Source organism: Vicia villosa, linkage group LG2, assembly GCF_029867415.1.
Source record: "Vicia villosa cultivar HV-30 ecotype Madison, WI linkage group LG2, Vvil1.0, whole genome shotgun sequence".
Lineage (NCBI taxonomy): Eukaryota > Viridiplantae > Streptophyta > Magnoliopsida > Fabales > Fabaceae > Vicia > Vicia villosa.
Window position 1 is genome coordinate 211,755,151 of NC_081181.1, and position 25,344 is coordinate 211,780,494.

The following is a 25,344-nucleotide window of genomic DNA, read 5'->3' on the forward strand; positions in this document are numbered from 1 at the left end:
TGAGAAGGTACTTAGATAACTTGCTCCTCAGTTTGATTACATTGTTGTAGCTATTGCACATTCTAAGGATAGGAGCACCAGGAGAATGGAAGATCAGCAAAGTAGTCTAGAAGCACAAGAAGAAGATTCAATTCTACTATTGTAAGAATTTTGGCCATTATGCTTCTGAGTGTTGGTCAAATAATGGAAAGAAGTCCGAAGAAGAAAATATATCCAGAGATTTTAATGATGAACCTCTGATATTGATGGCTTTTGAGTTTGATAATAGTGAATTGTCAAAATTGTGGTGTGTGGATAATGGCTGCTCAAATCACATAACTGGAAACAAACAATGTCTGATAGACTTTGACTTCAGAAAGAAGACAAAGATTAGATATGCTGATGATATGTTCCTTGATGTTAAATGAATGGGAAATGCCATAATCAAAGTGAAGAATGGTAAAAATGTTCTGATCAAATATGTTTGGTATGTTCCTAGGATGAAGAGCAATCTAATGAGTGTAGGCCAGCTAATTGAGAAAGGTTTCTCAGTTACTATGAAGGAAAATCTTTTGAAGTTGTACAATTTTTATCAGAAGTTGGTTATACAATTTGAGCAAGGAATCAAGAGAATATTCAAGATGAATTTGTAAACAGCTGAAACTAAATGCCTTAGTGCAGAAGGCGCTGAAGGTGACAGTGAGTTGTGGCATAAGAGATTGGGGCATCTGAACTTCAGAAGCTTGGGGCATCTGAGTTATAAGAAGTTGGTACATGGAATTCTAAAGATTGTGAAGCCTAAGAAGTCATGCGAGGTATCCATGAAAGGTAAGCAACCTAGATTTCCATTTGCATCAGAGGTGGTTCCAAGAGCAAAGCATGATTTGGGAGTTGTGCATTCTGATGTTTGTGAGTTATTCCCTGAACCTTCACTTAGAGAAAATAAGTATTTTGTGTCATTAATGGATGAGTTCACAATAATTACATAGGTAGCACTCATCAAGTTCAAGCATGAGGTGTTTACTGAGTTTCAAAAGTTCAAGGTGAAGGGAGAAAGACAGAGTGGTCAAAAGCTGGAGATTTCCATAACTGATGTTGGAGGTAGTATAACTCTATAGAGTTTAGACAATTTTGTGAAGAAAATGGAGTTGAGCATGAAGTGACTTCTCTGTATACTCCATAACACAATGGTCTTGCTGAAAGAATAAATTGTATTTTTCTTGATATGACAAAGAGCATGCTGAAGGAGAAGAAGCTACCTTATTCATTGTAGGTAAGTTGTTGTCACTACAATGTATGTGCTCAACATGTGTCGAAATAAGAAGATGAAGGAAGTTGTTCCTTTTGAGAAGTGGACTGGAGATGAGCAAAGTGTGAGTTGTCTTAGGGTATTTGGTTTGTATGTTATAAACATCTTACAGATGCTAAGAAGAATTTCAGTGATAGAAGTAATGTTACTAGTGGGTAACCACAATTAGGGATGGCAACGGGTCGGTGTGGGTTTCACACTACCCAAATCCGCACCCGAAATATTGGGTGGCACCCGAACCCAAATCCAGTCAACTCGAGCTTTCAACCGTTGACTCGGGTTCGGGTGCGGGTGGGCCCCGCGGGTGCGTGTCTGCTTGCCATCCCTAACCACAGTACATGCACTTATAAACTTTATTGTTCAATCTCTAAGAAGGTGGAATTAAGCAGAGATGTCATAGTGAAAGAGTTAGAAACTTGGGATCATAACACGTTTGATCCTGCCTCTGATGTTGGAGGTGCTTATAAAGGAAGTTTAGAAGTAGAATCAAAAGATGATTCTAATTTTGAAGGTGAATCAGACTCTGACGGAGACTCTGGAAGTGACTTAGACTTTGAAGGTGGTCCAGACTCTGATGGTCAAACTTCTGGAAGTAACCATGCTTCTGGAAGTGATCATGTTTCTAAAGGTGGTAATTTTGAATATGGTGTTTGTAGAGGTGGTCCCGATGCTTATATTGTTCCAGGTTCTGTAGAAGGTTCAGAACGAATTCAGAGACCACAAAGAATAAGACAAATACCCAGAAGGTTTGCAGAGTTTTACATGTTACGCGATAATGAACTAGACTCTGAAGGCGAAGTCATTCAATGTGGATTGTTAGTAGACTCTGAACATATGAATAAAAAAAGCACTCGAGAAGAAAGTGTGGCTAAAGGCCATGAAAGAAGAACTTAAGACTATAGAAAGAAACAAGACTTGGGAATTGACTGAGCTTCCAAAGGAGAAGAAAGTCATCAGCATCAGATGGGTTTTTAAGGTGAAGTTGAAGTCAAATGGATCAATTGGGAAACACAAAGCAAGGTTAGTAGCTAGAGGTTTTCTTCAGAAAGTTGGGCTAGATTACTTTGAGGTGTTTGCACTTGTAGCTAGACATAAAATAATCAGGATGGTGATTGCTATAGATGCTAATAGGAATTGGTTTGTGATACATCTGGATGTTAAGTCTGTATTTCATAACGGTCATTTACAAGAAGAAGTTTATGTGTCACAACCTCCTAGATTTGTGAAAAAGAATCATGAAGGGATGGTGTACAACATACATAAATCCTTGTATGGATTGAAGCAAGCTCATAGAGCTTGGAGTTTGAAGATTGACTTGTTTTTCAAGAAGCAAGGGTTTCAGAAATGTGAGATGGAATATGGTGTTTATGTTCAGCATACTTTTGAAGGCAATATGATTCTGGTATGTCTCTATGTTGATGACATATTGCTGATTAGAAGTTGTTCTGATGAGATTGTCAAGTTCAAGAAGGTATTGATGAATGAATGTGACTATGTGAGATGACTGATATGGGAAATATGGTATATTTTCTAAGGATTAAGATTTTGAACTCTGAAAAGGGTATCATTTTGCACCACCTGAAGTATGAACTTGAACTTCTGAAGAGATTTGAGTTAACAAATTATAAGTTGGGAATCACACCTACGGAGACGAATCACAAGCTGATTTCTGATGATGATGGTGATGATGTAGATGCTACAACTTTTAAACATGTGGTTGGCTCGCTGAGATATGTTTGTAATACCAGACCTGACATCTGTTACAAATTTGGAATGATGAGTAGGTTTATGAACAAACCAAAGTGATCACATTACCAAACTGCAGTTAGAATTCTGAGGTATATTAGGGGGACTCTGGAGTTTGGAGTTTTGTTCCCTTATGGTGTTGAATGTGAGTCAGAAATGATGTGCTACTCAGACAGAGGATGTACTTATGGATCTTTTTTTAAATATCTGGAAAGTCCCATGTCTCGGTGTTCCAAGAAGCAACATGTGGTTGTGTTGTCAACTTGTGAAGCTGAGTACATTGCATGTATTTTTTCTGCGTGTCAAGTTGTTTGGCTGATGAATTTGTTGCATGATCTAAAGATCAAGGTGACAAAGCCTTTGAAATTGATGATTAACAACAAATTTGCCATAAGCCTTGCCAAGAACCTAGTGCTGGATGGGAGAAACAAGCACATTGACACAAAGCTCCATTTTCAGAGTAATCAAGTTCATAATAGAGTTCTAGAAGTCGTGCACTGTAGCACCCATACGCAACTTGTAGATATTCTGACAAAAGTCGTCAAGATTGAGCATTTCATCAATTAGAGGAACAAAATCAATTCTGTTAATTTTAGCTCTGAAGGTGAATTAAAGGATTGTGTTGAAGTGTAATTGTACATCCAAGAAGTGTTAATTGATTAGTTTGTTTAGGCCTTGTGTAAGACTTTAATTTGCTTTGGTACAATGAGTTTAATATATATTGCATTTTGTATTTTTGTAATTGATAAGGTATAGAATCATTGTTGTAACCGTTTTCAATTGAGTAAAAATTAATTTCAATTTTCTCTCAAAATCTTGGTCATTCTTTTATCTTTAAATTATGTTGATGGTGAATAATATGCAAACACTATGACGTCGATAAATCCATAAACATTTGTATCCGACGGTAAGTTATATGCAAACACTATCAAATCAATGGCAATAGTAGATATGCTTTTTATCTAGTGGATTGAGTCTCGGCCAAGACCAGAAGTATCATTCTCAAATTTCAAATAGTTATATTACTCTCATACACATAATAGATTTATCACCTTTATATTAGATTGCAAAAGTTAGAGCCTTTCTGAAAAAGTTAGAGCCTTTCTGAAAAAGTTAGAGCCTTTCTGAAAATTTAAGCAATGAACCCATAATTCTCAAAATCAAGGTTACTTTTAAAGATTAATCAAGAAAACACTACAATTTTGATAATATCAATCCAACTTTGATAGCCCCGAAGTAAATTTTGAGAGCATAATCTGAATCGCATTATGTAGTTATCACATCATGATCCCTCTCCTTCTGAAAGTTAAAAAGATAGCACAAATAAGAAAATTGAAATGCTACCTACCTGCATATATGAAAAATATTGTAATCCAAAGACAACATATCATGGCCTGATCAAAATAATAAAAGAAAAAGTGAAAATATTCCAGCTCTACATTCATTAAACAACATCCCTAACAGATTCTTATGGCAAATTTCAACTTATCAGACATTGTGCAATACAATTTCAGCTTATTTGGCTTTGGACAATAAAACCCTGGTGGATAAAACAGTAGGCTTTTATGAATCAGAACAAATATAACAGGAGGGTCTACTTTGAGATTTAATTTGACCCGCCAATGGCTCAGCTAAGACACCCTCACGAAGCACATAATACAAAAAAAGATTGCTTCAATCTTCAGAATAGTTATCACACATCATCATTGCAATCTGATTAAACAAAAGAGATCAGTATTTTATTATCAATTGATCCTAGAACTGGCGCAACAAATGCATATAATATTTCAAATAATCAAACAAACAGACGCAAGAAATAAATTGAATTCAAATGAAACACTAACTAGAATGTAGGGTATTTGTTGAAGTCATAGGTTTTAGATACCGCAGAAGAATAAGAAGAAATATAATTACGATTTGAACATGATAAAAAAAAAAGTCCAAAAATCATATTCAAAGTCTCAACAATTACATTCAAGATGTATAAAATATGGAACAATATGATTGATAAAAACAGAAATAATTATTTCCTAAAACACAATAAACTGAGAATCCAGCTTAATGATATTCACTAACCCAAGAGCAAACAAATTTGCTCTAAATGTATAAAATACTTAGGGATAGATATCTAGCAATTTTTCTTAATCAGATTTTCCTTTTGTTTAAAGTTGAACATCATAAGAGATCCATGTCATCCCAACCTTGCTTCTTGATCTTCAAATAGTCTTCTCTTTGCCTACAAACAAAAGGAGCATGTATGGCTTCACTAAACGATTTAGCTGCTTGAGAGCAGGGAAAGCAGAAGACTCGTGGAATAACTCAATCCATCAATTTTTGCTAAAGATTAATAGTTTCAGAAAGATGCAGTCTACATCAGATATATCAATCACTTTTCCCAAGAACATGGATAATTTTATTTAATATAAATTTCGAATGTATTGCATATCAAACACTAACCAGACTCCATTAAGTTTAACCCAAGAATTCAAAAAATACGCCAACTTACCCGAAAAATAAATTGAAGAAAGAACACAAGGAATCCTACAGATGTTTAGCTACCTAATTCAAAAGTAAAACCCATCCGTCAGGCAATAAAAAAGATCACAGGTGACCCATAGGGTGGAACTACAATACCACACAACAATATTACTCTTTTTAGTCCTAATTAGCTGTAAAATATTTTCCAAAAACCGTCTTTTCTTCAAACAACTATCAGTAACTTCCCAAGCAGCAAACAAGGGATAAAAAATAGAAAGATGTTTTACATGCCATTTGCAAGATATAAATAGCATGTTTGGCTTGGCGGAAGAGTCAAAAGCAATTCTAAAAGTGTAGAATTGATTCTGTAATGATTTTGAGGTGTTTGGTTCTTCTAAAGTAGAATTGATTATTTCTCCATAATTGATTCTACTTAAAGCTAGAATTTGCATGTGTTTAGTAACCCAATAGGATACCGCTACCGCATAACTACACTCATATCCACCGTGATTTTGAGAAGCTACAAGTAGTAGCTTCAAGCAAACGTGAGTTAGCACCATGGTTTTTCAAAATTCCAAACATAGGCTTTGTAGCTTCTCAATTTAAACTTGATTTTTACTGAAATTTGTTGTTGAATTCACTTTTACATAAACGTATTATAAATCAATTCTGCTAAACTCAAATCTAATAAAATCAATTCTATTCTACCAAATTCAATTCTATCCACCGCCAATCCAAACACACATTACGAATGTTTAATCAAATATGCAACAACAACAACCAAGCCTTATCCCACTAAATGGGGTCGGTTACATGAATCAACTTTCCACATAATTTTCTATAAAGGACCATGCTTCTATCCAAATTGTTAATATCGAAATCTATCTTGATAACTTTTCGTATAGTTTAATCAAATATAATTACCGTAATAATATTGACTTTCAACTATATGCAAGCAAAAGCTAAAAATGCTCAAATGTATTACACAAAAACAATAATGCCACTAAAGCAAAACCCTTTAAAATGCCAAAGTAAAACAAAACTGAACCTTTCAGTAACACATGATAATTGCATTGTAGTAGTATCAGAAACAATACCTTCAGGAAGCCAGCCATAGCTGCGTTGAGAAACTACTAACTTTGAAGTCATCAACGCCGAAGCAGTTATCGAATGAAACGGCAACATGGATTCTACACAGAAGCTCAATTCAACAGGACTCCTTCATACACAAACAATTCCACACACAAAATTAATCAATTTCATTCATTTCCAGCTCAATAAATTAACCATATTGCAATTGAACAAACACTAAATTCGGCACTACAAAGCATGTAATAAAAACAATTGATTCACTAAAATGCGAGCAATTTCAGTTTCCTTTGAAAAATAGTGGTGAATTACCTGAATGCGGATTGCGATGTAGGTTTACTGGAGGGAATTCGGAAAGTAGAACGAGCCGCTTTAGCTTCCGAACCGATTCGGAATGCAGTACGACAAGCGGAGGATGATCGGAATATCGATCTCGCGGTGTTTCCGGCGACGGAGGCCATTTCCTTATCGGAGAGTTTTTAGGGTTTGAGTTGGTTCTGCACTCGTAACGTTTCAGGGTTCTACCAAACTAAAACCTTGCATTGGTTGATGGGCTAAAAAACTAAAAACGGGCCTAGTAACATAGTTGATAATTGTTAACCATGCCCTCTTTAATAGTACTCAAATATTAACTCTTATATTTTAACTTTCAAGTAAAGAAAGTTAACATAGTTTTTTTTTTAGGGTTAAAAATAAATAGTTAAAAGTCATATAAAGAGATTATAAAAGTAAAAAAAATACTAAACTAGAATTGACTATGGTAAGTTGGTGACGTCCAACGTGAAAGGCCTCTTACATGGTAATAAAAATCTCCAGTGGGCAGAGAAGGGATGTACACGTAGTTAGTGAAGTCAAAGAGAATAAATTTACTCGCAAGTGTGTAATGAATTGTGCCTTGGTGTGACGCCGAATCACACTTATATATGAAAGAAGATTAGAATCGTCCCTTGTGAACGTATCCTCTTATGCGAGGTGGAAGAGGAGTTGCATAGATTACAACAGTTGAGATGTGTATGGTGTCTAGCTTTAGTGAGGGGCCTTCTAGTGAGATTACACAACTTCGTCAATTTGGTTGATGGAGTTTTGGATTGGGATTTCGTATTGAACCAGACTAATTAGGTCGTTTGCCCTGTCTAAAATAGTTCCCCTAAAGTCCTTGCCACCAGATATGAAGCTAAAGTTGTTGTAAAATCGATGGGACTAACCTCAATGGAGTTTCCTTTTGAAATTCTATAATCATTATAATAGTTCTTCAAGTTAGGGAAAAGGCTAGTGAAAAAATGAGAATGGGTGATCTTGAGAAGATGTGCATTAAATACTTGTCTTGTCAAAAGGATGTCACTTTGAGGAGGCGTCACATGTAGATCTACACATTTAGCGTACGAAGGTGATGCCTTTAGAGTGCTTGAGTGTATTTGAGTTTTATTATAGAATTAGAGTCGAATATAGGTCGTTAATCACGCTTCTACATACTATGTTGATTCCTGATTGTAGATCCCAACACTCCCGATCACCTATAACCTGAGGGAATTCACTTAGTTGCCCCTTTTGTTTCCTTTGCTCCAGAGTTCCACATTATATTTGTCCTTGACGGGGGAGCTGGGCGAATGTCTTGCTGCTAGCATAGATGTAGGTCTGGTCGAGGGCAGCGATGCTATGCTATCCTTAGGCCAGGTGAAGGTGTGTCCTCGATAGAGGGGCAGGAGGAAAGAGGCTTCCTTTATCCTCGGTTGGTTAGGCCAAGGCTATTGGGCCGACCTAGGTGCAGAAGTTGTAACACCCCTTTTTTTTACCCAAACAATTCAATATAAATACCGAGTAAGATAACATGCATACATCAAAGGGTGCCACATGTTGTTTCCACAACGATGAAAATCATCAAAGTTACATACAAATATACATCTGATCATAATTATATCACATTTGAAAACTTCATGTTTCATCAATATGCATATCGCAATGGAATAATTGTTTTCTCAAAATAAATTCAATGATCATATCACATACTATAATCATCTACCAACATAATGAAAATATCATATTATAAATATGTCATACAAATTCAAATATCGGCACCAAGGCCACTTAACATGTTATATCCAAATATAATATCAAATAAGAGAAAACATAACCATGTCTCAAAACAACAAACATGAGTTCAAATACCCTCTCGTGTTACATGACCAGAACATCGACTCACTACCTAATAAAAGCAAAATAACTGAACAACTCCTCGACTAATCCTCGTGCAAGCACAATTATTCTTCGGAACTTGCGCAATGTCGCATAGAACATCATTACAATAGAAGGGTGAGAATTCACATCATTATAAGCATATATAATATGAACAATGAATATAGCATACGAATAACCTGTAATTCATCACACTTCATAATCATAAGAGTTCTACAATTATCACACATAACATAATTATCATTGATATTCAACCAAGATAGCAAGTTCTAATTGTCACATAAGCTCACATCAATTCAAACACATCACATAAAAACCAACGTGACTCCAATGCAATTTTAATGCGACTCATGCATGTGGTACCATCGTGAACATCAAGCTCACCTCACTTTTGATTCATTTCTAGAATCAAAGTCACGCTCCCGATCTGGACTAGAATCCAAGCCAACAATATGAACCTATAGTTCACCACTTCCGTTTCCACACTAGGATCAAAGCCACAACCGGAGTACAATCTCCCCATGAATAAATGTGCAACAAGGCTCACAATTTATGCAACTAGGATTATCACACAACCTTAATTATCCAAGCATATAACAATAATTCACGCACCTCAAATTATCCACCAAAACGTTGCACAACATACATACATTATCAATAAAGCATTTCAGATAGCATTTATCGATTACACAAAACACATAGCATACAAGCCAATCCATGTTATCTTCCACAATTCACCAAAATCAAACATAGAAACACAAGAACTCACCAAGTCAAGTTTCACATAAACTGCCTTCTAAACTTGCCAAAACGTGTATTCCAAAAAACTCTTAGAAATTATAACAAAATATAAGCTTCCCTATTCCGAAATCATTTTCCAAAAATATTATTTTTTTTAATTCAAGTACCTGCGCTAAGCACGCCCTGTACCGCGCTAAGCGCGATAGCTTATGTATTGTGGTCTGCGTGATTTTCCAGAGCACACTAAGCGGCCTCACCGCGCTAAGCGCCCTCTGCGATTTTTTTGGAAAAAAACTCATTTTTGACAGCACTTCAAAAACTCGTTTTGAACCACATTAATCCATTCAAACAACCAATAATCATACATATCAAGGTTCTTAATCATGGTTCTATCATGGCTTATCAACATAACAACATAAACATGATTATTTCTTCAATTTCCATGGTTTCTATACAAACCCTAACATACAAAGTTATGAGAAATTGAAACTAAGAACACCTAACATACAATCTACCCTTTGCATCGCATATACACCTATAATAACATAAATTCTCCCCCTTACCTCTTGAAGATTCTTCTTCTAGGTTTTCCTTCTCTTTTCTCTATTCTCCTCTTCTCTTATTCTCTTTCTTCTTTTTCACCAAATGAGAGTTATGAGACTAACCTAATCTCTACTCTTACTATCTTATTATATTAAATGGGTTTAGTCACTCTCACCCCTTATTATTATTACTTCTAATAATTAGGCCCAATTGAATTATTATATTATCCATCTAATAATACAAATAGCATAATTAACACAATAACACCCAGTTAAATAATTATCACACCCACATAATAATTAAATAAATAACTATTACTAAAAATAATTTAGGATATATTATAGTAGTAATTGATATAATATAGTTAATTAAAAAAATATTATGTTTTGGGTCATTTTTGTTAGTGCATGCATACCTCATAAAAGTATTTCGAATGATGTCAAATATTCAAAGATGTCAAATCTCGTACAAGTCCATTTAAGAAGACACAAAGCCAATAGTAGAATTTTTTGTTAGCTCTGGTCGATTCATAGCAAGGCTAGGTCGACTCATGAAGACAAGAAAAACAAGCTTGCCTCACAGCCTCATTTATTCACCAGGTCAATCTCCAAGACTTTGAAAAACATGCTTGCCTCACTGCCTCATTTAGGTCGACTCATTGGCTTCACCAGGTCGACCTCCGATACGTTGATGTTAAGATTGTTCTCTTTGAGAGAATATGGTCGACTCACAGCAAAGGTAGGTCGACGCATCGCTGGCATAAACAAAAATTTTGGGCATCTGTTTGTTGCTTTAGCTCACCAATTCTCACACACGTATATACTTTTTCTACACAACTTTTCAAAGCAACATTGCAACTTGGAAGATACAGAAGTCTTCTCATCTTCATTCTTCTTCCTACTCATAACACAACTACACATAATCATTTTTGTGTTATGAGTACATGATAAAGTTTGATAACGTCCATGGATAGGAATTGAGTATTCCTTTGGGTGAAGATTGTGGTGGTTCTATTGAATAAAATCTTTAGGGTTTTGTCCTCCAAGATTAAGGTGATTTGGGGGTATTTGACAAGAAGCTTTGGTGAAGATTCAACATAGTGAAGGTCTTGAAGAACACGGGTTCGTTCAAGTGAGTCACAGTAGACGGAGGATCAAAGAAAGCTCTTGGGTCGACTTAATCTTGCTTAGGATCAAGGGGAGAGAAGATAAGGAATCAACATTAAACTGAGTTTGTTTGTTCATTGCTTTAACTTCTCTTGTAATAACATTTGCAAAGTAATAATAAAAACTATCTCAATTCCCTTTTGGAATTGGGGGCAGACGTAGTTGTAGCGAAGACGAACGACGAACTGCCTAAATAAATCCTTGTGTTCTTCTTCCCTTACTTCTCTATTATTTGCTATTAATTTTGGTTCACAATTGTTAATTTGGAAAGTGGTCTAAGTGTTAAATTATGATACAAAACTATTTTTGTATAAGATAATTGTAATTGGTAATTGCAATCAACCACACTTAAATTGCGTTAACAAGTTAACTACCGCACGCCAAGTGTTTGTTGTTTTGTCTGTGCAGCAAATTGTTTGCACATTACTTGTTTGATAAATTTCCTTAGCCAATTTATCAATTCTATTCTCATTGGAAGTAGGTAATCAAGTGTATCCATTCAAACGAATAAGCTTTTGAAAAACATAATTGATTATTTTTTCAAACCCTTTAGCACATCAAACTTCTTCGTATTTTTGTAGCATATCTGATCCTACCAATAGTGGTTCAGAATAGACGAAAGTCGATTCCAGAATGCTTCCATTAACCAAAAGTTGTAAAAACACCGTAAAAATTTATGTTGATCTATTCACTCCCTTTAGATCATTAGCCCATCGTCTAACAATTCTAACGAATGCTGCAGGAGTACTTTTTAAGGATTTCAAATAAAGAAAAGAATTTTTAAAAAACAATATTTTTCTTTTTCATTGTATTGATTACAAGAATTTTTAACATACCTTTTTATTAGTTAGAAAACTCAATTATTTCATTTTGAGTGCATTGAATACAAATATGTTAAAACAAAACATACCTTTTTTAAATTCTTAAAGAGTGTCCCTAAAACACTTGTTAGCATTTGTTGAAAAATATGTGGTGGGTGTATAAACCAAAGAGCAGAGTGTTGTAGGTAAAGTCACTCCTTAACATTTTTCACAATTTGGGCTTTAGGCCCAAACATTGATCTTCCCTAAACACCGATTTCGTGAACCGTACCATTGATTCGGGTCAAAACCACCATGCCCTAATCGTGTCTGAAATCGGAACTACAACTACTCCTTCTTCTCCGTTTTCATGATTTTTCACTGATAACACAATCTCACATGGCTTCGTTATTCAAGGTACACTATTCTACAACGAGGTTTTCGCAATTTGATTCAACTACTATCAATTATTGTTGATTTAATTTGATGTGATTTGATTCGGTTTTCGTCTTCTTTGTGAATGTTTTAGGATCCGGCGAAGCTCTCGGCGTACCGAGATAGAAGGTTCCCTGGAAATCAAGAAGAGTTTGAGCATGCTCTGATAACTTCATCAACCGTTTATGTTGGGAACATGTCGTTTTACACTACCGAAGAGCAAATTTATGAACTTTTTTCTCGAGCTGGTGAAATTAAGAAGATCATCATGGGTTTGGATAAGAACACTAAAACTCCTTGCGGTTTTTGCTTCGTTTTGTAAGTTACAATCTCTATTCATGTTTTGTAAACCCTAATAATTTGCGCAAAAGTGATACACACTCTGCATTGTTTATTACAGTGATTTGTTAAAGAAATAAGTGGGAGAATGAAGGAACCATGGACTGTATCCAGTTACTTTAGTAGTGTAGTTACTAGTTAGTGATTATGCATTGTTGATTGTAGTGATTTAGTGGTGATTTAGTGGCCATTGAGAAAATTATATAGTACTGATTGATTGTTATTGGTATTAGATATTACTCTCGTGAAGATACTGAGGATGCTTGCAAGTATATAAGTGGGACGATACTGGATGATCGCCCTATTCGTGTTGATTTTGACTGGGGATTCCAGGAAGGAAGACAATGGGGTCGTGGTCGTAGTGGTGGCCAGGTGAATGAATAACTTTCGTGGAACTATGTTGAATGTTTGAAATTTATAGTCGAGTTCATAGTTTACTTAGATGAATCAGTTTTTTTTCTGTTTGTTTTTTACAAATTTTGTTTTCAGCATTTACACCATTAGAATAGAGAATAGCTCAATGCTAGCAGTAACAAAGCTATGTGTGAATGTTTGAAACTAGTAGTCGAGTTAATAGTTTACTTAGACAATTCAGTTATTTTTAATTGTATTTCACAAATTTTGTTTTCAGCATTTACACCATTGCAATAGAGAATAGCACAATGCTAACAGTAACAAAACTTTTTCTCACTAAGTAGGGTATGATGCAACTGTGTTCTGCAACAATGTCCTGTCATGTTTCAGTGCTTACATAAATGTTATTATTTTGTTCCGATGACAATGGCCCTTCCTAGTTTGTAAAATATCAATTCTCTCTTTGATTCCAGAATTAATTTTTCTATATACTGTTTTTATATGTTGCCATATCCCAGTGTCTGTGCTGTATCTTTGTTGTATATGTGTTTTCTTGTTCCCGTGCCTCTGTTTCCTTTGGCTGCTTTTGTTCTCGGCTAATATTGACCGATGTTATTAATATTTTCAGGTGCGTGATGAATATCGTACTGATTATGATCCAGATATCCTTTTAACTGTTTTAAATAAATTTATCTGTAATTGGCATCATTGTTTACTCTTAATATTCTAGAATGAACTTCACATTTGTTCAATTACATCCCTAAATGGTCAAAAAAATAAATTTATTAAATTGGCTATGATGTTACATGTTCTAATTGAAATTGAATAATGAATATTCCCAATTTCCCACACATTTGTTTGATTCTGAACGAGAAGTTTTACAGAAAAATTACTTCAGAAAATACTCTGATGTACTGATATTTCTACTAGTCTCTTTTTGTTTCCTTAATTCTACATACGTAGGGGTGGATATGGGAAGTTGGTTCAGAAAGAGTTAGAAGTACAAAGGCAGCTTGTAGATTACGGCACTGGTTCTTTGGGATCTTTTCCGCCAGTTATTCCTTCTTGTAAGTGACTCTTATATTTTATATGGATCTTCAACTGCTAGTAGCAACGATGGTTCAACATTTTACTTGTTTTCAATTACAATATTTGAATAATATATATACCTGCTTGATCTTTATTGATTGATAAGTAAAACACTGGAAATGACCTCGAATTATGGACTGTTGTCACTGAGTGATTAGCGCATACGAATGTTTACATTGTTAGCTTGGTGTTGTATCAGGAAATGTACAAGAATAATATATGGTTTTAACAAAATTTGTGGGTATATATATATATATATATATATATATATATATATATATATATATATATATATATATATATATATATATATATATATATATATATATATATATATATATATATATATACATATATATATATATATATATATATATATATATATATATATATATATATATATATATATAATATATATATTTTAGCAAATAGAAGAGTGTGTTGGGATCTGTGTCAGTGTGTTGCCAGGACTCCTCAAATATTCAATACATGAGGCAGCCTCCAACTGTGCATTTTTTCAATTAGCCGGTCCTCTCCTGCGTCCTGTTTTTTTGCAGCATGAATAATCAAACAAAGTAATGCCTTCTTCAATGGCAAATATCATCTGCATTAGATTTCTTAAGAGAGTTTCCATGTCAGAAGGACAAACTGTTGCTCTGATGGATGCAGATCCTCTCCTGCTCTTTATCTGCTGCTTCCATACTGCCACAATCTCAACCCTCTATCTCTCTTTTTTTTTTCTCTCTCTCTTTAGAATCCATTTTATTTATTATTTGTTTTTCACAATTTCTTATCCATTGGATCATGAGCATGAGGGAGGGCTGAAGACACAAACAGGAGAGGATCCTTTTCCTGTTCTGATAGATACAGTTTGCAATTTTTAGTATAATCTTAATATGAGAGGCATTATTGATAACTAAGTTGGACCCTGAAATAACAGTTTCTCTTTGAAACACAAACACCTCTAGAATTAGCAGTGTTGCGGTGTCAAGCGTACTCCTATAAATCTTGCATGACTCGTGTCAAATAACTCAGACAAGTGTCTCAAAATAACTTAATTTCTTTCCTTTGCTTCGACACTTCTTGAATCGGTGTTTAGACTCATATAGCAAGTGTTGTACAACTTAGACATGTGTCTCGAAAAAATATTTTTTCTTTGTTTCGACGAACTTCCTAGACTCTTTAGACACTTCTACAAAGCTTAAAGACGCGTCAAAATAATGCCGATTAATAAAAAGTTGAAAACATCAAATTTGAATACAACTTTTTTAGTTTTTTCGACAGTAGATGGACAAATAAACTGCTCAATTTAGATGCACGCGTACGTATTTTGATTCTTAATTTAGATATATTTTATAAATAATAATATTTATTTAAATGAATTAATAGATATGTAGTGGTATTGGTGCTCTATGTTTTTTACTTTAGTATCGCCGATGTGTCGTGTCAGATGTTCGTGTTAGGATCCGCATGTCATATATTTCTATGGAAGCAACATAATGACTTGTGTGTTGAATCTTAACATCTACTATGAAGTAAAATTATTGCAATGATTTTAGCAAGTTTAGTACTTATAATATCCTGAATCTTATCATCTTTTTTCGTCAATATTCAGATAAATACTATCTTTATACTTTAGTTTGTTAGACATCATATAATCTCATTACTGTAAGCTAGGCCGAAGAATCAACATGTATTAGTATTATGGTGAACCAGCGTCGCTTTTTTTGCGTCCGACATTGTAATATTTGTGGTAGTTCTCTATCATGTGGCATGGTTTTGCATTTTAGCTAATCTAACGGTTCAGCAATTTTAATCTTGCAGATGGTAGACACGGTGGTGGTCATGGTCACGGTGGTGGCCATGGTCATGGTGGTGGTCATCGGCATGGTAGAGGTAGTTTCATCTTAAAACAATTTCTTTTGTCCATCAATTTAAATTTTTTAGCACTTTGGGTTACTGTTATTATTTGGCTCTGAAATTACAAATGAATTGATTAAATTGGTCTCTTTGGCATTATAGATTACCCTAGGAAGAGATACAGAGACGATGACCGCCGCACATACGAGCCCTCAAAAAGAACATCAGACCATGAATCTCGGAGGAACTCTGACCAAGAATCTAGACCGGTAAACTCTACAAATCTTGATGATGCTGTGGTCTAACTGTTCGATTATATGAAATAGTTCTAGTTGCCATACCTTGTAGAGTGTCACATTGCATGCAGAACTTGTTTAACTGAAGGCTTTTGCTTGTATCTGTATTCTCTATGTTTATGTTTGTGCTTACAATTGCCACTACTGCTAATATCTGTCCTAGCTGATGCCAGTATTATCTGTCTTAATCAAACTTGATCTGGTGTGATAGGAAAAAAATCCACGATTTCGAGAGAGTGGTGATTCTGATGATGAGGAGGAAGATGATAGAAAAAGACGGGGTTAACCAGAATATCATACATAATCAAGCTGATATGCTTTGAAAGTTTTCTTCTACTATGGTGAAAAGTGGCAAAATGTGTATTGTACATCATTGCAAATTGCAAATATCTTAGTATCAGGTTAACCCTGTGAAATTCTTGGCTACATGTGCTGCATATGGTAGTGCCAAGTTGTGTCTTTTATTTTTCATAATTAGAATTAGTTAACTATCTGGATCTTATGTACAAGAAATCGGCTTATTAGGTAAATGACATGACTTTGATCCTGTTTGATTAATCTGTCACTTTGTGTAAAAGGACCATATAATGAGTTTATCACACTTCAAATCAACAAGAATGGTAAGTACGAATCTTGATTGTTAGCAGATGAGTATTGGTGGCTGTGGCAACTAGCATTCAATGTCTGATCAGATTTCTGAGTATATGTTGATCTGAAATATCATCTAAAGTTGCTTCTGCATGATTTTCCTATTGATAAGATATGATTGATTTTGGTTCAAACAAGCATTCACCATGCTCGACTCTAATGGATTTTTAAGAGGTTTCCAGATATACAAATTATTTATTTTATAGATTTTTAATGTAGTAGATTCCACCAAAATTTGATGGGGTAACCAATTTGAGTTGACTAATGGATCGACAATGCAGTTAAATAAATCATTGATCACTGACTCAACGACTTATTTAGATTTTTCTTATCAGGCTTAGTTAGATTTTTGGCCTCTTAACTTATTTATGGTTTTATATTGGTTCTTGATCTAATAAATGTTAATTTTAAGTTTCTTAAATACATCTTTATTAGACAATTTGGTCATTTCTATTATATTTTACCAAAAATGTTAAATTATTCGTATGTGGCATCTCAAATGATTTTATTTTAATATGACATGACTTTATTTTATGTTGACAGTTGACACTATCCTTCCTTCTTCAATGACTCAATAAACTTCGACATTCAAAAATTTCAATTATAACTTAGAAATTAAAACCTACTCATTTGACAAAATATGTCAACTGAATGCAACATAAGAACTTAACCCCCCTTTTTTGGGTAAAATTTAATAGAAATGGCCACATTGACCCCTTTTTTGGGTAAAATTTAATAGAAATGGCCACATTGACTCTAAAAAATATTTTTTAGGCTTAGCCACATTGACTCTAAAAAATATTTTTTAGGCTTAACCCTTTTTTGGTAAAATTTAATAGAAGTGACCGCATTGACTCAAAAATATTTTTGAGGGGCTTAAAAGTAACATTCTTTTTAAGGAGTCAACGTAAAACTATAAATTAAATTTAGGGACACAAAAGTAGTTGATTCCTCAATAACCTATAGACAACAACAACACATATTCAACTATGATAAATTCTCATAATTTTTGCCTAAAAAGCTATTATGATTAAGCGTCTTCAATTTATGTACAATTTTGAAATGAAAATGAAAACATAATTTAAATTGAGAGTGAACAGTGTAAATTGGATGAAAATTAGTACTAGTACATTAACAGTGGCATACAATAATTGCACTCAAATTCATTTGTTTTATTTTGGGTTAATAGTAATTCACCCCTGTAATGTTAACGAATTTTGCTTTTTCCCCCTCCCTACCTTTTGGCAACGGTTTTTTCAAAAAAATCATTGCCAAAACCTGCCTTTGGCAACGGTAGGGGGGTAAACCAAAATACGCTCATATTACAGGGGAGTAAACTACTATTAACCCTTTTATTTTTTACGGATTTGAGGAAGCGATCCTTTTTGTTGATCTCTCATCAAACCTTTTCTATAGAATGACCCTTGATAGCAAATCGTGCTGAATGAAATTGGTCCAGAGTAGAAGAACTCTATGCTATGTTTTTCTTATCTCTATGTTTCTTTTTCAACTTGAGCTCTCAAGGAGATTTTCCTTCTGTCTGGTGTATCAAATTTGACTGTGGTAGTTTTTGTTAGGGTTTGTGGAAAATGTACAGGTTGAAAAAGTCTCACACCGTTTAATTTTGTGAATGAAGAGAGAGTCCAATGCTATGTACATGATACAAGTTTTTTGAAATCCCACATCACTTAGTTTTTTTTGAAGGAAAATGGAGTCCAAGGTTATATATAGGATTCAAGTTCTTCATTACAAGATGAATATTTGTTTCGAAGGGTGTGAGTGTACTGAGGTAGTTGAGGGTATATTATGTGTTGTAAAAATTTTCATATAGTGTTATTATCTGGTTATCATTTGACAACGGCCGTGATTTTTCTCCAGTTTTAGAGTTTTCAAGTTATGTCCTTGTGTAGTGATTGTGTTCCTCATTTTTCTCTACTTTGTTTGTTTTTATCCCAATTGTTTTTCTTAGACAATAATGTTTGGTCTCTAAATTTGGAATTCAGATAAGTTTTACTTTTTCTAGGGATTATAACATGTGCGTGATGGTGATAGGTCTCTCACGTGAGAAACCAAGCTTTCCCTTTGCTAAATGGTTGAAATACGAAAAAAAAGGGAAAGCTTAAAGCTCAAACCCCCGTAAAATAACTCCTGCTAAATGGTCGAAATACGAAAAAAAGGAAAAGCTTAAATCTCAAACCCCAGTAAAATAACTCATGCTAAATGGTCGAAATACGAAAAAAAACGGAAAGCTTAAAGCTCAAAGATCACCTTCAAGTTTGCTCTTATTTTAGTTTAATATCCACTTTAATAAATATTGTTGGGGTCTTGTAAAAGGAGTGATATGCTACATGAAAGACAAATAATTAAGGTTCGTGATGCATCGAAAAATGGAGAAATTGTAGTGGGAAAGATTTGAATCAAGAAACTAGTCTCAAGCGACCTGCTGATACTCGTTGGATTTCTCACTATGCTACTTTGGTGAATTTAACATTGATGTATAGTTTTTTACCGATGTTTTTGAAATGTTGAAAGAAGATGTATCAGCTAAAGATGCAAGAGGCGAAGTAAATGATCTTTTAATTTTAATGGATAATTTTAATTTTGAACTCACTTTACATTTGATGAAAAATGTCTTCAGTATTTCAAATGAGTTGTTACAAGCATTGCAAAAGAAAAATCAAGACATGTCAATGCCACGAATTTGGTTAAAATTACAAAAAAACAATTGCAAACTCTAAGAGATGATGGATGCGAACGTTTATTGGAGGAGGTAAAGTTATTTTGTATTGAGCATGATATTCACATTCTGAATATGGATGATATATTTTTCGTGGTAAATCAAAATGTGGAGGTAATGTTCAATCTATCACAATAAAGAATCACTATCGCATTGAATTATTTTATACTGATATGGACATGCAACTTCAAGAACTTAACAATCGTTTTTGTGAGATATTGGATCGAACTCTAGTATTGTCGAAGGGTAGCTTCTTGGTTCGACAGTTCGACAGAGTTAAGCATGAAGTCGAAGGATTGTTCACATGCTGGTGTCGAAGTGTGCATGCTGTAGTCGAAGATGGGTCTAGCATGCAGATGTCGAAGATGCTAGAGTTGTTAGCATGTTAAATTAGGTTTTAGTGTTTAAACCCTAATTTGTTAAGTTAGCTTGTTTATTAAGTTGGCTTGTGTAATGGGCCTTGCTGAAAAAGCCCATTAGTTAGTATGTTAGGTTTTATTATAAATAGCATACTAGTCTCTCATCATTGCTAAGCTGCAAATCCTAATTTAGGGTGAGAGAGGTTATTTGTTATTCTTGTAAACTTGTAATCTTGTTTTAAGAGAAAGTAAAAGAATAGCAGTTATAACCAATTATTGTGTTCTTATTCTCTTCCCTAATTCCCTATTATACTTTGTTATTGGTATCGTTTTTCACAACAAATTGGTGCGGTGAGCGTGGAGAAGATGCCTTCAACAAAGTATGAGATTGAAAAGTTCACCGGAGTGAATGATTTCGGTCTGTGGCGCTTGAAGATGAAAGCCCTACTGGTTCAGCAGGGTTGTTTGGAAGCGTTGAAGGGAGAGGCAGCCATGAATGCAGAATTGACGGCAGCGGAGAAGACAAATATGATCGAGAAAGCACACAGCGCAATTTTGTTGAGCCTTGGTGATAAGGTTCTCCGGCAGGTATCAAAGGAGACGACGGCATCAGGGTTATGGGTGAAACTTGAAAGTTTGTATATGACCAAATCGCTGGTAAATCGACTCTACCTGAAGCAAGCTTTGTATTCATTCAAGATGATTGAAGACAAAGTATTGGCTGAGCAGTTGGATATGTTCAACAAGCTGATTCTTGATCTTGAAAATATTGATGTGAAGATCGATGATGAAGATCAAGCGCTGTTACTATTGTGTTCTTTGCCTCGATCACATGCTCACTTCAAAGAAACTCTCTTGTATGGAAGGGAGTCCCTGACGTTTGAAGAAGTTCAATCAGCCTTGTACTCTAAGGACTTGAATGAACGAAAGGAGCATAAACCTTCGACTGTTGGCGAAGGTTTGGCCGTTAAAGGAAAACTCTTACGAAAGGATGGTAAGTTCGACAAGAAGAAAGGCAAAAGCCAGTCGAAGACTTACAGTGGCGAAGCATCTGGCATTCGATGCTACCATTGTAAGAAGGAGGGTCACACAAGAAAGGTGTGCCCTGAGCGCTTGAAATATCATGGAGGTAAGGATAATGGCAACGCTGCCATTGTTCAAGATGATTTCGAATCATCTGATGTTCTTGTGGTTTCAAGCAGTGACTCTAAGAAGGAGTGGATTATGGATTCAGGTTGCACTTGGCACATGACTCCAAACAAAGACTTGTTCGAGGAATTATGTGATCAAGATGGTGGATCAGTATTGCTGGGAAACAACAAGGCTTGCAAGATTGCAGGTGTTGGATCTGTGAGATTCAAGCTCCATGATGAGTCAATAAGGTTGTTGACTGAAGTCAGGTATGTTCCTGATTTGAAGAGAAATCTGCTTTCTCTTGGTGAATTCGACAAGAAAGGATATGTTTTCCAAGGAGAGAAAAGTATCCTAAGAGTCATGAAGGGTTCGAAGGAAGTCTTGAGAGGCGTGAAGAAACAAGGCTTGTATACCCTTGAGGCTGAAGTTGTAAGTGGTTCGACAAATGTTGTATCCACGAAACCTTTGTCGAAGACAGAAATCTGGCACATGAGATTGGGCCATGTCAGTGAAAGGGGTCTGGTCGAATTAGGGAAACAAAATCTGCTTGGTGGAGACAAAGTCGAAAAGCTGAAGTTTTGTGAACCCTGTGTACTTGGAAAATCTTGCAGAGTGAAGTTCAACAAAGGCAAACAAAGAACACATGGATCCCTTGATTACATCCATGCTGATCTTTGGGGGCCTGCAAGGTGTCCATCACATTCAGGAGCAAGGTATTTTCTATCCATAGTAGATGATTATTCCAGAAAATTATGGGTATTCATCCAGAAGACTAAGGATGAAACTTTTGAGAATTTCAAAAGTTGGAAGACTCTGGTTGAAAATCAGACTGGCAGAAAGGTCAAGAGGTTGAGAACCGACAATGGCCTTGAATTTTGCAATGAGGCATTCGACAGTTTTTGTGCTGCCTCTGGTATTGCAAGGCATAGAACTACTGCAGGCACTCCACAGCAAAATGGTTTGGCTGAAAGGTTTAATCGAACTATTTTGGAGAGAGTCAGATGCATGTTGACTAGTGCAGGGTTAACAAAGGTGTTCTGGGCTGAGGCTGTTTCGACAGCAACATATCTGATAAACAGATGTCCTTCGACAGTGTTAGATATGAAGACACCTGAAGAAGTTTGGTCGGGACATCCACCAGATCTCGACAAACCGAGAGTATTTGGCTGCGTAGCCTATGCTCACATTAGGCAAGACAAGGTCGAACCTAGAGCTCTGAAATGCATGTTCATGGGATACCCTGAAGGAGTCAAAGCTTATAGGCTATGGTGCCTAGAGCCAGGTCACAGGAGGTGTATCACCAGTCGAGATGTAGTTTTCAATGAAGCTGAAATGGCTTTTAAGAAAACTGATGATGTTGGTCGAAGTACAGAAACATCTGACGAAGAGCTGGAACAGGTAGAGATTCCTGTTGAGGTGGAGCATGTTGATGCTGAATTGCATATCCCAGATGAAGTCGAAGAAGAAGTAGAAGATGCTGAAGTTGAGGAAACTGACGATGACTACCTATTGTCGAGAGATAGGTCGAGAAGAGTCATCAAGCCACCTCAGAGACTTGGATATGCAGATCTTATAGCTTATGCCTTAATCTCTGCAAGTGAGGTTCTAGACGAAGAACCTAGAGACTATAAGGAAGTTATGAGGAGTCGAAATAAGACTGAATGGCTGAAGGCCATGGATGATGAGATAAAATCTCTTCATGATAATCATACCTAGGAACTGATCAAGAAACCTGCTGGGGCAAGGTTAGTCAGCTGTAAATGGATTTTCAAAGTTAAGGAAGGAATTGAAGGAGTGACGTCGAAAAGATACAAGGCAAGGTTAGTTGCAAGGGGTTTCACTCAGAAAGAAGGTGTCGACTTCAATGATGTGTTTTCTCCTGTTGTGAAGCATAGGTCCATTCGAATGTTGCTTGCCATGGTGGCACAGTTCGATCTTGAACTGGAACAGATGGATGTGAAGACTGCGTTCTTGTATGGTGATCTAGATGAAACGATCCTGATGAGGCAACCTGAAGGGTATGTCGAAAAGGGAAAGGAAGATTATGTGTGCAAGCTAAAAAGATCTTTATATGGGCTGAAACAATCTCCTCGACAGTGGAATAGGAGATTCGACAAGTTCATGACACACATAAGTTTCATTAGAAGTCAGTTCGACCACTGTGTTTACTTCAGATTTCGACCTGGTAATTCATTTGTTATTTTGTTGCTTTATGTGGATGATATTCTCATAGCAAGCAACAGTGTCGAAGATGTGATGAGGGTGAAGGCTGAACTCAATAAGGAGTTCGATATGAAGGATCTGGGAGCTGCTTCCAGGATTCTTGGAATTGACATTCGAAGAGATAGAAAGAAGTCGAAGTTATGCCTATCTCAAGAGGCATATCTACGGAAGATTCTTGAAAAGTTTGGTATGTCGAATTCGAAGCCAGTTGTGACTCCAACAAACCCTCAATTCAAGCTGAGTATTGATCAGTGTCCCAGTACTGATGTCGAAAGAGCCTATATGAATAGCATCCCATATGCTAATATAGTCGGTTCTTTGATGTATGCTATGGTCTGTACTAGACCCGACATAGCATACGCAATAAGTCTTGTAAGCAGGTACATGGCGAATCCTGGAAAGGCTCACTGGCAAGCATTGAAGTGGATTTTAAGGTACATAAATGGGTCTCTGAATAGAGTCCTAATTTATGGTGGAGCCTTGGGTGAAGATAGTAAAGCAGTAATAGAAGGATATGTCGACTCTGATTATGCAGGTTGTATGGATTCCAGAAAATCTATTTCTGGATATGTTTTCACTATGTTTGGCACTGCAATTAGTTGGAAAGCAACACTTCAGAAGGTTGTTGCTCTATCAACCACTGAAGCGGAGTATATTGCTCTCACTGAAGCTGTGAAAGAAGCATTGTGGCTTGAAGGTTTTGCGAAAGAGCTGAAACTTCAAGGTCGAGGTATCACTGTTAAATGTGATAGTCAAAGTGCAATACACCTGTCAAAGAATTCAGCCTATCATGAGCGAACTAAGCACATTGATGTGAGGCTGCATTTCGTCAGAGGAGTAATCGAGCGTGGAGAAGTCCAAGTGCTGAAGGTTTCGACTGAAGACAATGCTGCTGATATGATCACCAAGACATTGCCGAGTTGCAAGTTTTTCCACTGTATGCAGTTGATAAAGCTGCATGAAGAAAGCTAGTTTGTTCCTTGACGTTGTAGAGTTAGTTCCAAGGTGGAGATTTGTGAGATATTGGATCGAACTCTAGTATTGTCGAAGGGTAGCTTCTTGGTTCGACAGTTCGACAGAGTTAAGCATGAAGTCGAAGGATTGTTCACATGCTGGTGTCGAAGTGTGCATGCTGTAGTCGAAGATGGGTCTAGCATGCAGATGTCGAAGATGCTAGAGTTGTTAGCATGTTAAATTAGGTTTTAGTGTTTAAACCCTAATTTGTTAAGTTAGCTTGTTTATTAAGTTGGCTTGTGTAATGGGCCTTGCTGAAAAAGCCCATTAGTTAGTATGTTAGGTTTTATTATAAATAGCATACTAGTCTCTCATCATTGCTAAGCTGCAAATCCTAATTTAGGGTGAGAGAGGTTATTTGTTATTCTTGTAAACTTGTAATCTTGTTTTAAGAGAAAGTAAAAGAATAGCAGTTATAACCAATTATTGTGTTCTTATTCTCTTCCCTAATTCCCTATTATACTTTGTCATTGGTATCGTTTTTCACAACAGTTTTAATGAGTCAAATCCATGACCGCATTTATGGTTGCTGACGGTGTCGTGGCTTTTTTTTCAAGCATTAGGAAGGGAGCAGGTCGGCGACCACCACTTCAGATGAATGAGAAGGTGGAGAAGGTCCCACCACCTCAACCTCAAGTGGCTAATATGAGTTTAATTGTAATTAGGTTGCTGCATATTTAAAATTGAAGTGTGGAATTATGCTTAATTCCCAAATTTTGTCTTTAGTAGTGGTGATAACTTGTGTTACAGTGTTTTTCACCAAATTTGGAGAGCTAGAAATTTCCGTAGATTTGAAAACACGGTTCTGTATT

The 25,344-nt window shown here is 35.7% G+C and overlaps 2 protein-coding genes across 8 annotated transcripts; one reads left to right on the top strand and one right to left on the bottom strand.

The window, feature by feature from the left end:
- Positions 1-4,068: 4,068 nt before the first annotated feature.
- Positions 4,069-7,174, bottom strand: LOC131648148 (protein NUCLEAR FUSION DEFECTIVE 6, mitochondrial-like). Of its 7 annotated transcripts, none has more exons than XM_058917931.1 (4): positions 6,914-7,173; positions 6,610-6,731; positions 5,236-5,270; positions 4,069-4,333 (listed from the first exon to the last, which is right to left on the bottom strand). In XM_058917931.1, the coding sequence occupies exons 1-3, from the start codon at positions 7,060-7,062 to the stop codon at positions 5,251-5,253; spliced, it is 291 nt and encodes a 96-aa protein (XP_058773914.1). In that variant the 5' UTR covers positions 7,063-7,173; the 3' UTR covers positions 4,069-4,333; positions 5,236-5,250. The 7 variants fall into 7 exon arrangements, with proteins under 7 accessions (XP_058773914.1, XP_058773915.1, XP_058773918.1 ...); XM_058917935.1 differs by lacking the exons at positions 4,069-4,333; positions 5,236-5,270 and adding exons at positions 4,370-4,747; positions 5,541-5,593; XM_058917930.1 differs by lacking the exon at positions 4,069-4,333 and adding an exon at positions 4,371-4,747.
- A 5,127-nt stretch (positions 7,175-12,301) lies between these two features.
- Positions 12,302-16,975, top strand: LOC131653774 (nuclear cap-binding protein subunit 2-like). The gene is made up of 8 exons (XM_058924051.1): positions 12,302-12,461; positions 12,574-12,797; positions 13,052-13,190; positions 13,801-13,834; positions 14,132-14,239; positions 16,086-16,157; positions 16,284-16,390; positions 16,629-16,975. Exons 1-8 carry the CDS (start codon positions 12,444-12,446, stop codon positions 16,701-16,703), a joined length of 777 nt encoding a protein of 258 aa, XP_058780034.1. The 5' UTR covers positions 12,302-12,443; the 3' UTR covers positions 16,704-16,975.
- Positions 16,976-25,344: the final 8,369 nt, after the last annotated feature.

Bases quoted from the DNA above. Each gene is read 5' to 3' on its own strand.
- LOC131648148 (XM_058917931.1), bottom strand. From the start codon at position 7,062: ATGGCCTCCGTCGCCGGAAACACCGCGAGATCGATATTCCGATCATCC. The intron at 6,732-6,913 runs GTAATTCACCAC...TTGTGTATGAAG, and splicing joins ACATCGCAATCCGCATTCAG to GAGTCCTGTTGAATTGAGCT. The intron at 5,271-6,609 runs GTATTGTTTCTG...TTTTGTTTGTAG, and splicing joins CTATGGCTGGCTTCCTGAAG to GCAAAGAGAAGACTATTTGA.
- LOC131653774 (XM_058924051.1), top strand. The intron at 16,158-16,283 runs GTAGTTTCATCT...TTGGCATTATAG, and splicing joins TGGTCATCGGCATGGTAGAG to ATTACCCTAGGAAGAGATAC. The intron at 16,391-16,628 runs GTAAACTCTACA...CTGGTGTGATAG, and splicing joins CTGACCAAGAATCTAGACCG to GAAAAAAATCCACGATTTCG.